Below are 15,398 nucleotides of genomic sequence, written 5' to 3' on the forward strand. Positions count from 1 at the left end.
AAAGCAGGTGAACAAAAAATAGGTAGTAGTAGTAGTAGTATAAAACATTTAATACAAAATATACATAGGGCTACATATCAGATATATAGAATATAAAAGAATATAAAATTCTATATAAAAAGTTAAATGTGATATATTATACAGATTGCAGTACCTCCCATAAACAGATTACACTTTACATACACAGTGCGATAGTGCAACCATTGTGGAAAAGTGAGTCCAGGCAGAGAACGTAGACCCCGTAGACGGGCTCTGGTCTAGGGGGTCTGTTAGCCTGGCTATTGCCAGACCTAGCGTTGGTCACCAGGCCCCCAGGAGCAGCGCCTACTTCCGCACCGTGCTCAGTGGCCAAGCCTGGTATTGCAGTTTTTTAGCGGGGTAGCCGCTAATTAGCCTAATAGTAGGGCGGGGTTTAAGCCGATTGGTGATAGCCACGGCAGCTATGTTAGCATGGTGACATCATAGCAGCGCGACATAGTGTAGCCTGCTAATGAATTCAATGAAAAATAAGAAAGTGACACATTAAACAAAGAGCAACAATGGAGGACGTCCTGGAAGGACGGAAAACTTTTGAGCGACAAATCTTTCGCTGTTGTCCAGAAATACCTTGCGGGTACTGTGTTTGGTTTTATCCCCCTGTCGCACGGAAGTGAATATTCTGTTGACGGAGGAGTACTGAAAATAGGAGTGGCTCAGAGCGGCTCAGCTCGCTCATTTTGGGACCCTGCCCAACTTTTGGCGGTGGAAACACCAAGATAATGGAGCGTTTCCACTGGCAGGTACGCTTCAGACCAGCACGCCTCAGCCCAGTAGTGAGGGTACGCTTCAGACCAGCATGCCTCAGCCCAGTAGTGAGGGTACGCTTCAGACCAGCACGCCTCAGCCCAGTAGTGAGGGTACGCTTCAGACCAGCACGCCTCAGCCCAGTAGTGAGGGTACGCTTCAGACCAGCACGCCTCAGCCCAGTAGTGAGGGTACGCTTCAGACCAGCACGCCTCAGCCCAGTAGTGAGGGTACGCTTCAGACCAGCACGCCTCAGCCCAGTAGTGAGGGTACGCTTCAGACCAGCACGCCTCAGCCCAGTAGTGAGGGTACGCTTCAGACCAGCACGCCTCAGCCCAGTAGTGAGGGTACGCTTCAGACCAGCACGCCTCAGCCCAGTAGTGAGGGTACGCTTCAGACCAGCACGCCTCAGCCCAGTAGTGAGGGTACGCTTCAGACCAGCACGCCTCAGCCCAGTAGTGAGGGTACGCTTCAGACCAGCACGCCTCAGCCCAGTAGTGAGGGTGCGGTACAGCCCAGCTCAGTGACGGCTCACGTTACCACCACCACCAGTACCCTTATGGTGGGCGGGGTTTAAGACAGTACCCTTATGGTGGGCGGGGTTTAAGACAGTACCCTTATGGTGGCCGGGGTTTAAGACAGTACCCTTATGATGGGCGGGGTTTAAGACAGTACCCTTATGGTGGGCGGGGTTTAAGACAGTACCCTTATTTATTTTATTTATTTATTGGATCTCCATTAGCTCCAGCACATTAGCCTGGCTATTCTTCCTGGAGTCCAAGTACCAGTCAAAGTGATCCTTCTCCGAGTTCACAAGACAAAACAAAACCAACAGTCAATACAGACACAACACATATACAATCATAGACTCAGACCAACATATATCACAGGACATCACCAAACACTTGGATAGTACAAGACCATACACAACATACAAACACCATACAAACAGATACAAAAATAATAATGATAATAAAAAAATAAAATAAATAAATACAGGATAGAGGAAAAGAAAAAGAAAAAGCAGTCTCATAGGGTAGGATGAATGTTTTTGCCAACACCCACACTACTGTTGCTGGACCATTAAAAGAAACTGTTTCAGCAAAAATTTATACCTCTCTTTGGAGTTTGTTAGCACAATATAAAGCGGCAAGGCGTTCCACTCCAGAATGGCTCTGAACAGGACAGATTTCTTCAACACATTGGTATTTGCCCGAGGCAGAATAAACCTCCCCTCTGCAGCATGCCTTGTCAAATAATTATGTTGACTCAACTGATGTGAGAAAAGGCAGTATAAAAAGTTAGGAGACTTATTTACAATAATATTCCTGATCAAGTTCAACAAAACATAAGAACTTCTTCGAGTGATACTTAGCCAACCAAGTTGCTCGTGCATATGTGTCACATTTGTTCTATACGAGCACTGCAGGACACACCGTGCTGCTTTATTTTGGGCAACTTGCAATTTGTTTAACTCTTTCATCGAAGCACTAGACCAAATCGGAAAACAATAATCTAACTGTGACAAAACCAATGCATTTGTAACCTGCTTGACAATATCTTGTGGAATAATTTTTAGCACTCTTTTTATCATTGCAACCCCTCTTCCCATTTTGTTAACAATATAATCAATATGTTTCGACCATGCTAGATGTTGGTCAACAATTATGCCTAAAAGTTTAACATCGTAAACTTGTTCAACAGGTATGTTATTAATTTCCAACACCAGAGAAGGTACATTCCGCAGTAAATACTTTGACCCAATAACAATAGATTTAGTTTTTCCCACATTTAAGATCAGTTTGTTTTCAGTCACCCATTCTGCCACTACCCTTAAGTCATGCTGTAACTTATTGTTTAATCCTGCTATGGACGTTTCAGCTGAGTATATTGTACAATCATCTGCATACATAACAGTTTTAGTTTCATCCAACACAAGTGGGAAATCATTTACAAAAATAGAAAATAATAACGGCCCAAGGCAACTCCCTTGAGGAACCCCACAGTCAACATGTTTAATATCAGACAGACTGCCATTAAAAAAAACAGATTGACTTCTGTTCGTCAGATAACTCTCCATCAATTTTATGGCTGACAAACTAAAACCATACTGCTTGAGCTTTCCTAATAACAAAGAATGGTCAATAACATCAAATGCAGCGCTAAAGTCAAGTAAAACAACACCCACTAATTTTCCATTATCTATGTCCGAGCGCCATTCATCTGTCATATGTGTCAAGGCTGTACATGTGGAGTGTCCTGGCCTAAATGCATGTTGAAAATCACTATTTAAATTATTGATGTCAAAATAATGTTGAATTTGATCAAACATGATCCTTTCCATGACTTTCGCTAGAGCAGGTAACAGACTTATTGGTCTACAGTTAGCACCAGAAAATGGTGCAGCAGAGTTTTTAGATAAAGGGATAACTTTGGCAATCTTCCAGTCCTGTGGGAACAGACACTTCTCAACACACAAGTTAAATATATAGCACACAGGGACAGAGATTAAATACGCAGCAATGCTAAGAAATTTTGCATCACAGTTGTCCACCCCTGATGGACTATCTTTCCCTTTACAGAGAAGCCTAGTCACATCATTAATTGTTACCTTTTCTATGTTAAATTTACAATTTTTATTCTTCATTATTAAGTCCTTAATTAGTGTGAATGAAGAAATATCATTGACATGAGTCATGTTCCTCCTCAAATTATTGACTTTAGTATGGAAATAATCATTGAAATAATTTGCTATATTTAAAGGCTTTGATATGAATTTACCTTCCACCTCAAGATAAGCCGGGTTTGCTCCGGGCGTACGGCCCATTATGCCATTCATAACATTCCAAAGCTTTTTCTTATCATTTATCAACTCTGTAATTTTAGCTGTGTAGAACATATATTTTTTCTTCTTATTAGCAGCAGTAACATAATTTCTTAGCCTCCTATAATTTTGCCAATCCAACTGAAGATCTGACTGAACAGCCCTTTTTTTTGCTTCATCTCTAGTCTTCATTAAATTCTTCAGTTCACTGTCCAGCCACGATGATTGTTTGCTGCTCACATTATATTTCCTAAGAGGGGCATGTCTCTCTAGCACCTGTAAAAACAATCTATTAAATTCATCAAGGGCATAATTTGGATCCTGCTTCCCCAGTACAGATTCCCAACATATATATATATATGGGTCAGCAAATCCCTCAAGAATTCTATCAATAAGAAAAAAATAGCTTACTATCAACGAGACATATCTGAACAAAAAGAAGCCCAAAAATTGGTGAAAAGGGAAATCAAATTGGCCAAAATGCAGTACAAGGACAAGGTTCAGGATGAATTCAGGATGGGCAATTCTCGCTCCGCTTGGAGAGGAATTAAGTCCATGATGGGAATCCAGGACAAGAAGAAAAGAGTATCTAACAGTGACAAATCTGACTCCACCCTGGCAGAAGAATTAAATCAGTTTTATTTGAGATTTGATTCAATTGACTTCTCTGGAGAATTGTCTAAATTCAGGGAAGTTCCAGTAAGCAGTGGGATTCAGATAGATGAAATCAGTGTGTGGAGCAATTTTGGAAAGACTAACCCAAGGAAAAGTTATGGGCCAGATGGAATAAGTGGCCGACTACTTAAATGCTGTGCCCCATTCTTAAGTGAAATCTTTACATACATTTTCCAGTGGTCCTTGTCATTAAATAAAGTTCCCACATTATGGAAAGAATCCACTATTGTTCCCGTGGCAAAGGTACCATCACCTAAGACATTAAATGATTATCGTCCTGTGGCCCTCACCTCAGTGGTGATGAAGAGTTTTGAGCGTATAGTAAAAAAGAGCTTGCTTGCTATGACGCAGACCGTGATTGATCCCCTTCAATTCGCCTACCAACCCAGGAAAGGGGTGGAGGATGCTGTGGCGACACTATTGAATTTAATTGTCAGGCACCTGGAAGGCAGGAAAACACACATACGTCTATGTTTTGCTGATTTTTCATCAGCCTTCAACTGTATGCAGCCTCTTGTCCTTGCTCACAGGCTTTCAGAAATACCCAGTGTTGATTTGGGAACTATATGCTGGTTAGTTGATTTTCTGACAACTAGGCCTCAGAGAACTCGTGTTAATGAAACCCTGTCCGGGACTCTGTTGTGTTCCACAGGCTCGCCCCAGGGATGTGTCTTGTCACCTCTGCTGTTTATGTTGTACACTAATGATTGTAAGAGCACGTTTGAGTCTAGGCACATAATTAAATTTGCTGATGACTCCGTGATTGTCAGCCTCCTGCAGGACCATGAGGCGGGCCACGGACCGGTCCTGGACCATTTTGTTAGATGGTGTGATGATTCTTATCTGCAACTTAATGTGTCAAAAACGAAAGACATGAAAATTGATTTCCGTAAGAATCCACCTGTCACAGCCCAAACCTTTGTCAAAGGCACAGCTGTGGACACAGTCAACCATTATAAGTATCTAGGCACCATCCTGGACGATAAACTGTCTTTTGAGAGCAACTCAGATGCCATCTGCAGGAAAGTAAATCAGAGGTTGTTTTATTTAAGGAAACTGAGGTCTTTTAACGTTGATAAGAAGTTTCTTAAAGACCGGGTAAACCAAATTCAGTATTTTTCTTCTTATCATATTAATTAGGCCTTAAATGTGTCCCTCAAAACATGTAAAAAATATTTTTCCCATTCATCATTTCCTTGAGGAGCTAGGCCTCAGAGAATGTTCTGTGTGCAGGTTTAAAATGGGCGGGTCTACATCGAAGACCGCGTTACGTAAAGCGGTCATACTCACATAAACCCGCCCCCTGCTGCCCTCTAGGTATAAATACATTAACCGCGCACTAGCATTCTGTGGTTTCACCCGTCTATGGTTTTACCGCTCACGAGTCTGGTTTGAATTGTCAGTTTGCAGCTAGCTTGCCCGTTATGCCTCTTCAACCTCGTTGGTGCATCTTCCCTGGATGCCACAGTGGGAAACGTAACGTTAACGGTTCGTTTACTTTATTTAAGTTTCCGACCGAAGACGGTCTCTCTCCGGTGATGGGCGTGGTTTCCTGGCCTGCAGCGCACACGCCCCCACCGTCCTGAGCCAGGGATTACTGCTCATTTTTCATCAACTTTGAAGCATAATTTTATATACTTCGCGATTTTTTTAGTCCTTCAAATTTGGCAGGGTGGTTAATAATATATTTTCCTGTGGTATTATAAACTCAAAACCCATAATTATTCTTGGTTTACCCGGTCTTTAAACTGTTTTACTCATCCTTTATTGAGTCTATCTTAACTTTTGCAATGATTTGTTGGTTTGGGAACCTCAGCATATCAAATAAGAATAAGATGAAGAATGTGGTCAAACTCTGCCAAAAAACAATTGGCATTAACTTGAATGACCTTGATAATGTTTATCAGGTCAGAGCCATTCAGAGGGCAAGGGCCATTCTGGCAAACCCTCTTCACCCTCTTCATGCAGAGTTTCGACTCCTCCCATCTAAGAGGAGGTACACATTCCCTTGTCAGGCCAAATCAAACAGATATTTAAAATCCTTTGTCCCGTCTGCCGTTAGATTCCTTAATACGCTGTAGGCGAACCTGTTGGGAAGGATGTACAGTACTGTTATCTGTGATGACTATATGTATTTATATGTATTTATTGTGTCATGTGTGTGCTATGTGAGCTCTACTGTGTTGAACTTTTGCTGTAAACCAAATTGCCCTTCGGGGACATTAAAGATTTTCAAATCAAATCAAATATATTTCCAACACCATTTACAAATGCATCTTCATTAAAGTGCTTCATGGACCTCCTGAGAATAACTCTTGGTCCAGGTTTTGGAACCTTCGTTTTCCTCACATAAGCAATCAAATTGTGATCACTGAATCCCACTGGAATGGATAGTGGCTTGGAGCAGAAATGGCTAACATTGGTGAACACATGATCAATACAAGTTGCAGTTACAGAACCCACATTACTTAAGCACACTCTTGTAGGTTTGTCAACAATTTGCACTAAGTTACCAACATTGGCTATAGCCAAGAGTTTGTCTTTAAGTGGGCAGCCATCCACACTCCAATTGATGTTTAAATCCCCTAGTATATGGATTTCATAGTCGAGGTCACACACCTTATCAAACATCACACATATATCATCCAGATAATTGATCCGTGCATTAGGAGGTCTATAGCAGCAGCCTATCAGTAGCGGTTTCAGATGAGGTAAGTGAACTTGGATCCAAATTGCTTCCATCTCATCACACATTAAATCATATCGTATTTTGGCTGGTATATGAGACTTGACATAAACTGCCACGCCCCCACCAAATACATTTCTATCCCTCCTAAATATGGTGTAACCATTAACACTGATAACAGAATCATTAATTGTGTCATCCAGGTGAGTTTCAGTGAGTGCTAGTACATGCACACCTTCAGACAAAATATGAGCAATATCAATCATTTTGTTTCTTAAACTACATATATTGATGTGAGCTATTCTCAGTCCCTTTCTTGGCAAACTATCCAGACTCAGCATGGCATTTTTGGTCATTTATAATTTCTTTTCCCAGCCTATGATCAGTTATATTACACAAAACATCAACCAAACATATAAACACAAATACAGACACACACAGAAACAACCATATAAAGAAAAACATACACTGATATGTTGTGACATGTGACACCCTCAAATAAGAATATTAATCATATAATTTGGGACATATTATATTATATTAAATTAGTGCTGTAGGCATGAGCAGTAATGTGCAAAGATAAATAAATAAATAAAAATTCACAACCAACTAAATTCTTCTGGCCTAGTTGCACGGGTACACCAGCACTAGCCTAAACAATATGTCTACAGCACCTTTACAATAATCTGTAGGCTACAGGCAAGCTGGCAGTTTACATAACCTATTCATTTAAAATAACGTAAAGTAGAGCTCCCTCCATCAGCAGACCATAAAGTAACACATAAAGCCACACTGGCAGACTTCATATCATATTCCTTTATTTCTTTATAACTTAACCTATAGCAATCAATTTTAATTTATAGCCAGTTGGCCCAAAGAAAACAAGAAGTGGGCCTGCAGATTTAAGTCTTGTAGAGCAAGTAATCAAATAATCAGATCCCCATTCAGGTGTGCATCTCTGCATCACCTATATGTGGGAAGTTCATGTAGTTTCCAAAACTTTAAGCAAAGTCTCAACTTTACCGCGTAAGTCCCGATTCTTGCCCCGGGTATTTGAGTTATGCACAGTCCATCCCTCGCCGGCAGCGCTGGATCCCCTCTGCTCCGACGCGGACAGGTGCACCTGCTGACCACAGCCATCGCTCCTGATGAGACCCCTTCGGACAAGATCCTGCGAGGCTTCCGCAGCAGTTTTGTACATCAAGATGCCGTCCTTGGTGAAAACTTTCAGCTTGGAAGGATATGACACATATGATTTAACCTCTTTTTCTTTGAGCCGCTTCCTGATCGGCGCATAGAGGCTTCTCTCCTGCTGCAGCTTGGTGGTAAAATTGGTGGTAAAAAAAAGAAACCGCCCACTTATGGTGGGCGGGGTTTAAGCAGACAGTACCCTTATGGTGGGCGGGGTTTAAGACAGTACCCTTATGGTGGGCGGGGTTTAAGACAGTACCCTTATGGTGGGCGGGGTTTAATCCATCAGTACCCTTATGGTGGGCGGGGTTTAAGACAGTACCCTTATGGTGGGCGGGGTTTAAGACAGTACCCTTATGGTGGGCGGGGTTTAAGACAGTACCCTTATGGTGGGCGGGGTTTAAGCCAGACGGCGATAGCCACGGCAGCTATGTTAGCATGGTGACCTCATAGCAGCCGACACAGTGTAGCCTGCTAACACATCCAAGGAAGAAGAAGAACGCCACAATGAACAAAGAGCAACAATGGAGGACGTCCAAGAAGGACGGCAAACTTTTGCACGACATTTTCTTCCATAAACAAAACTTTTGTCAGAAATACCTCGCGGGTACTGTGTTTGTTTGTTATCCCCCTGTCGCACGGAAGGGACAATTCTGTCAACCAATCAACGGACGGCGTGTGTAGCTCAAACTTGCCGGGACCCTTTCAGGCTCTCAGTACCTCAACGGAGTAGTACTGTGAGACGAGTACGGCTCAATACGGCTCAGTCCGGGTCACGCCCACTTTTGGTGGTGGAAACGCGACCCGTGCTGCACCTTAGCAGACTGAACCCACCCGCACCCTGCGGTGGAAATGCGAAGTAAGAAGAAGTTATTTGCTTATTTGGCCTTGTGCGTAAATGCTTTGTATTTTAAGCGGTCCATTTTGCCATGTTAAGGTGTATTTTTTCTCTGCTTTCATATACTATAGTCGAAACAGACGGATGAGGTGACATAATTCTACGTCATCGACTCCGACCCTCCTACACCCTTATCGGCGTCAACCTTTCTGCAATTTGATGTCACGTACGATCCTCAAAGCACTTTGTTATTAACGCACGCTAATGCATGCTAATTGTCTTGCAAATCGTGACTACACTGACAAGTCATGGCACACTATGGCCTGGGTAAAACACTAGACTGGTGAGTCATGGTACACACTATGGCCTGGGTAAAACACTAGACTGGTGAGTCATGGTACACACTATGGCCTGGGTAAAACACTAGACTGGTGAGTCATGGTACACACTATGGCCTGGGTAAAACACTAGACTGGTGAGTCATGGTACACACTATGGCCTGGGTAAAACACTAGACTGGTGAGTCATGGTACACACTATGGCCTGGGTAAAACACTAGACTGGTGAGTCATGGTACACTACACTATGACCTGGCTTTCGGATATCATATCCCCCACTCCCTCCCGTCAACACCGATGGAGAAATAGATGCCTGGGAAGGCATTGTTATGCAAAAACCTAGAGAATGGTATGCAATAAATAGTACACTTGAAATCTCTAAAATATGTGATAGATAATTTTATGTGGATGAAAAAAATACCAGACAACCTTGTTGGACATGATTTACCCAACGTCAATGTGCAAAAAGACTCTCACCTGAATTCAAGAAGAAGAAATATTTGGTTTAAGAACATATTTTGCATTGTACTCAAAACAAGGCCCCAGTCAAAGCCCAGGGAAATTACCCCACGCCCGGGTCCTACCCTGAAATCTAGGAGCCGAGTGCTACTGTGGACGAATGATCAATACAAATCAGTGTCTGGTCCAGACACTGAAGGGCCTGGGTCCAGCCCCTCACCCACAGACCGTCATGGGTTTGGGATTAGAGCACCTGACCAGAGGGATGTGACCCCAACACCTCAACACAACTCAGCCAACATTCCTCAGGGTCCACATCAAAGAAGACGGAGTTCAAGCAAGGAAATATGGAAAATGTCATTGGAAAAAAACAACAACGTATAGGCCTATAAATACAAATATATGAAATTGACACATTATTTTGCACTTGTCTGTTTTTACCTCAATAATGAATGATGTCTTAATCTATGAATCAGGTAGGTTGAATCTAGGACTTCTTTAAAGCCAATAGGAAATGAGAGAATAATCCAAAAGGAAGAGGTTGAGTATATCATGTGATGTGATCTGTGATGATCTCACTCATCACAGATCACAGGACTCATCCTCCTAACCATTGACCTTATGAGAAATGAGTCAGCGGGGACTTTACGGTTTGCCCAACCTCCAGGAATCCAATGTGGCAGCACCCCCCCTCCCCCCTCTCCCCCCTCCCCCTCTGTATGCTGTACAACTCTAGCTCACCTGGCATACCTTCAGGTTGTGTCTTGTCACATGGAAACAGCGCTGCTGATTGGATGGATAGGGCACTTACCTGCCAGGTAGAGCCAATGCTGCATCGCTATTGGTTGAGTGGGAGTGGTTAGACTCCTCCCACTTCCCTATCTACTCAAAGGCACACTATTGCAGGCAGCACATTGCTAGTGGAGAGTGAAGTGGGGAGCGTGGTGCTAAACTGTGGAGTAACACCACACTGTGAGGAGGACAAGGACTGGGACCTTCCAGGTGAGGAGAACCATAACTAATATTACCGATGGTTAAGGCTGGAGACACTGGGACCGTTCAGGTAGGGAGAACCATAACTAATATTACAAATGGTTGGAGACGTTATGCTAGGGTAGGAGGACGTTTGTTGAAAGTAAAGCAGCCTGATCTAATGCCATTTAAAGAATGTGTCCAGTTCATTTATAATTGTAAAGATTGTCATACATGAAGCTGAGTCTTTCTGTTTGGGTGAGCCAGTGTGTGATAGAGAAAGCTTTCCATAGTCCAGCTGGGTCTAGCATGCTCATTTGTGTGTACTTGGTAGGGCTTGATGGAAGAGGTGGAATCATCATTTATTAGAGGCCTTTCAAAAAGTTCACGGTCAATAGATTGTTTGTGCTCACTTGTCTTTGTAAATGGTTTGAGAGTAGATGATTAAAAATGAACAGTCTGTTGTTTGTCGTAGCGCCGGATGCCATCTGAAATAAGCAGCATTCCACAACTCTTGTGCTTGTTGAGATAATGAGGGTCGGTCCAATTAGTGATCACCCTACAATAGCCCACCTGCTGTAGGCCAATGAGCAGCCAGCGGCCACATCAAGGTGTGTGTGTGTGTGTGTGTGTGTGTGTGTGTGTGTGTGTGTGTGTGTGTGTGTGTGTGTGTGTGTGTGTGTGTGTGTGTGTGTGTGTGTGTGTGTGTGTGTGTGTGTGTGTGTGTGTGTGTGTGTGTGTGTGTGTGTGTGTGTGTGGTCACCAGGTAACAGATGGTGATGTCTGCTCACCTTATTGACGTGCTGACTCACACTAGCTTGATAATGATGTACTGTCTCAGCCAGGAATTAGGTCATCTTTGGTGAATAGGGTAACCAAATATATAGTTGCATGCCAAAAAGTCAGTCATTGTCTGAGGTGACTAAACGATGTTGAGTGCTGCCGTCTCTTGTCTACAGCGTTTGTCTCTGAGGTCGGTACCAGACAGCGAGATGGCCTCCATCGCTCCGTTCAGCCGCAGCCACTGGTCCTCTCAGTCCCTGAGGGTCACCGCCAAGGAGCTGTCCCTGGTCTCCTCCAGGGTAAAGAACCACGCCATCGCCCAGCGCTTCTCCAAGTAACAGCCTCTCCGCCTCTCTCCCCCTCACCTTGTCTCTCTCCCCCTCACCTTGTCTCTCTCCCCCTCACCTTGTCTCTCTCCCTCTCACCTTGTCTCTCTCCCCCTCACCTTGTCTCTCTCCCCCTCACCTTGTCTCTCTCCCTCTCACCTTGTCTCTCTCCCCCTCACCTTGTCTCTCTCCCTCTCACCTTGTCTCTCTCTCTCTCACCTTGTCTCTCTCTCTCTCACCTTGTCTCTCTCCCCCTCACCTTGTCTCTCTCCCCCTCACCTTGTCTCTCTCCCTCTCACCTTGTCTCTCTCCCCTCACCTTGTCTCTCTCCCTCTCACCTTGTCTCTCTCCCTCTCACCTTGTCTCTCTCCCCCTCACCTTGTCTCTCTCCCCTCACCTGTCTCTCTCCCCTCACCTTGTCTCTCTCTCACCTTGTCTCTCTCTCTCTCACCTTGTCTCTCTCTCTCTCACCTTGTCTCTCTCCCCTTGTCTCTCTCCCTCTCACCTTGTCTCTCTCCCTCTCACCTTGTCTCTCTCTCTCTCACCTTGTCTCTCCCTCTCACCTTGTCTCTCTCCCCCTCACCTTGTCTCTCTCTCTCTCACCTTGTCTCTCTCTCTCTCACCTTGTCTCTCTCTCTCACCTTGTCTCTCTCCCCCTCACCTTGTCTCTCTCCCCCTCACCTTGTCTCTCTCTCCCTCACCTTGTCTCTCTCCCCCTCACCTTGTCTCTCTCCCCCTCACCTTGTCTCTCTCCCCCTCACCTTGTCTCTCTCCCCCTCACCTTGTCTCTCTCCCCCTCACCTTGTCTCTCTCTCCCTCACCTTGTCTCTCTCTTTCACCTTCTCTCTCCATCGTGTGTGTGTGTGTGTGTGTGTGTGTGTGTGTGTGTGTGTGTGTGTGTGTGTGTGTGTGTGTGTGTGTGTGTGTGTGTGTGTGTGTGTGTGTGTGTGTGTGTGTGTGTGTGTGTGTGTGTGTGTGTGTGTGTGTGTGTGTGCCAATAGTCCAGTCACTCTCACCTGCTCTCTGAAGCATCAAGAGATGTTTGTTATGGTGTCGACCACTCAGAGTATCGCAGTACTACAGTACTTGTAGTATTGCATTACTTTGTTGATGAAGATACTTTAGAAAAAAATAGTGCCAAACCAATTGATTTCTTCTTGTGTATTTCCATCTTGTGGCCACTAGGGGCTGCTATTCACCCTCCATCACAATGAAGACGGACTAGGGTTATTGATTAATGGTAGGGTCGGTTCCTAGCAGAACTAATATGGCCTTACCAGGCTAAGAGGAGGAGAGGTGTGTGAAATACCACAGCCATACATTTCAAAGCTCATCCTGGGTAATGGTGTGTAAGGTCATGAAGGTTTTCAGATGAAAACTTGACATGAGACTTGACAAGGGTCTTGACATGAGACTCAATTCAAAGTAATCTGTTAACAAACGTCATCTGAAAGCCCTTCCTTCTCATGTGTAGATATCTTGTGTATTGTGTATTGATTGTAAACTGTATTTACCCAAAGTGTGTTGCGGTCACTTGGTTAGATCAGGGAGAATGGAGGGCCCCACATGGACATGGCTCTCGTCTCTATGCTGACTGTGTTTCTTCTGGAAAGATCTGATCAGATGTTCACGCTATCAGCCTCTGAGCTCCTGATTCGTCCTTCATCCTCAGATACCAGATGGCTGCAGAGGAGAGCAATGCAGAGAAGAAGAAAATGGTACACACACACACACACACACACTAAAGAGTACAGACACACTCACTAAAGAGTGTATATAGACACACACTAAGAGTGTACACAGAGACACACACATACTAAAGAGAGCAGACAGAGACACACTAAGAGTGTACATAGACACACACTAAGAGTGGACACACACTAAGAGTGTACACACACTAAGAGTGTACATAGACTCACACTAAGAGTGTACACACACTAAGAGTGTACACACACTAAGAGTGTACATAGACTCACACTAAGAGTGTACATAGACACACACTAAGAGTGTACACACACTAAGAGTGTACATAGACTCACACTAAGAGTGTACATAGACACACACTAAGAGTGTACACACACTAAGAGTGTACATAGACTCACACTAAGAGTGTACATAGACACACACTAAGAGTGTACATAGACGCACACTAAGAGTGTACACACACTAAGAGTGTACACACACTAAGAGTGTACATAGACTCACACTAAGAGTGTACATAGACTCACACTAAGAGTGTACATAGACGCACACTAAGAGTGTACATAGACACACACTAAGAGTGTACATAGACACACACTAAGAGTGTACATAGACACACACTAAGAGTGTACATAGACACACACTAAGAGTGTACACACACTAAAGCGTGCACACAGAGACACAGGCAGTACAAAGCCTCTCCTGTTTGCTCCTTGCCGGCTGCGCCCGTACGGCCACATGTTGTCCTGAAGAGTTAATCCTGCCTCAGGCGGTAATCTAAAGGTAATGCTTCAGGCGGTAATCTGAAGGTAATGCACGGCACCGGCTTGGCCTCCGACCCAGAGACACGAGGAGGGGAGTGCTCAGCAGACTGGTCTGGTTCTGGTGTGTGAGGGCCTCTCTCTGGCCGGCCCTGAGCCCCCTACAGGCCTTCAGGGCGCTGGTGAGTTCAGGTGATGTGTGGGCTGCTTACAGCCGGCGGTGAGGAGCAGGGCGCGGTCTGAGGGGCGCTTTGCGTTGCTGTTGCACTCTTCTCACTTTTGCCTCCTGAAAGTGACTTGAAACAAGTGTGCTATTGGAAATGTAAAGCATTCTTACTCAAACGGTGTTGTTCTTTTTAAAGTATGTGGGGAGGTTATTTTTCTTAGAGACCAAATCTTTTTTTTCCTCTGCTACCTTTTTCTCATTTCCTGCCCCCCTCCACCCCTTCACTGACTCTGTTTCTTCTAGAGCCCACCCCCGTCTCCTCTTTCTCTGTGTGTGTGTGTGTGTGTGTGTGTGTGTGTGTGTGTGTGTGTGTGTGTGTGTGTGTGTGTGTGTGTGTGTGTGTGTGTGTGTGTGTGTGTGTGTGTGTGTGTGTGAAGGGGTGGGCCTGTGCTTCATGCTGATCTGATCACTTCTTCAGGCTCACATCTGGGACAGCTTGTAGTGTGAGCAGCCGGTGAGCAGTAGAAGCTCTCTCTCGCTCTCTCTCTCTCTAGCGCTGCTCCCTGACTGGACTCGCTCATCTGGCTCCTCAGGTTCCTCTTTTGATCTTTGGTTGATTCTTTAGTAGAGAAGTGTTTGATTCTGCATTGTTGCATGTGACCAGCTAGCCTAATGTTTCTCTGGAGTCATACTAGTGGATATGTATGTGTTTCTATTTGAGTTGTGTTAGTTTTTTAGTTTGGTGTTGACATTGCTAGACTTATTATATAGTTATAGTTTATTGGGATTGGCACAATTCCTTTGTTAGGGGAGGACTCGGTGTGTATTGTTTAGTTAGTAGGTTTGAAGTGTGGTTTGAAGGGTTTGTTCTAAGGGTAGGTGGGGCCCACTGTTA

General features: G+C 44.3%; 1 protein-coding gene across 1 annotated transcript in view; it reads left to right on the forward strand.

The window, feature by feature from the left end:
* The window catches only part of lima1a (LIM domain and actin binding 1a), a gene marked incomplete at its 5' end in the record, with an annotated part of 51,799 nt that overhangs the window by 20,996 nt on the left and 15,405 nt on the right, over nt 1–15,398 (forward strand). The window contains 2 exons of the mRNA XM_084480265.1: nt 11,726–11,883; nt 13,548–13,593. Coding sequence (XP_084336391.1) covers nt 11,726–11,883; nt 13,548–13,593 — 204 coding nt within the window. The remainder of the gene's footprint in view (nt 1–11,725; nt 11,884–13,547; nt 13,594–15,398) is intronic.

This window comes from Micromesistius poutassou (genome assembly GCF_964030765.1).
Source record: "Micromesistius poutassou genome assembly, chromosome: 15".
Taxonomy (NCBI): domain Eukaryota; kingdom Metazoa; phylum Chordata; class Actinopteri; order Gadiformes; family Gadidae; genus Micromesistius; species Micromesistius poutassou.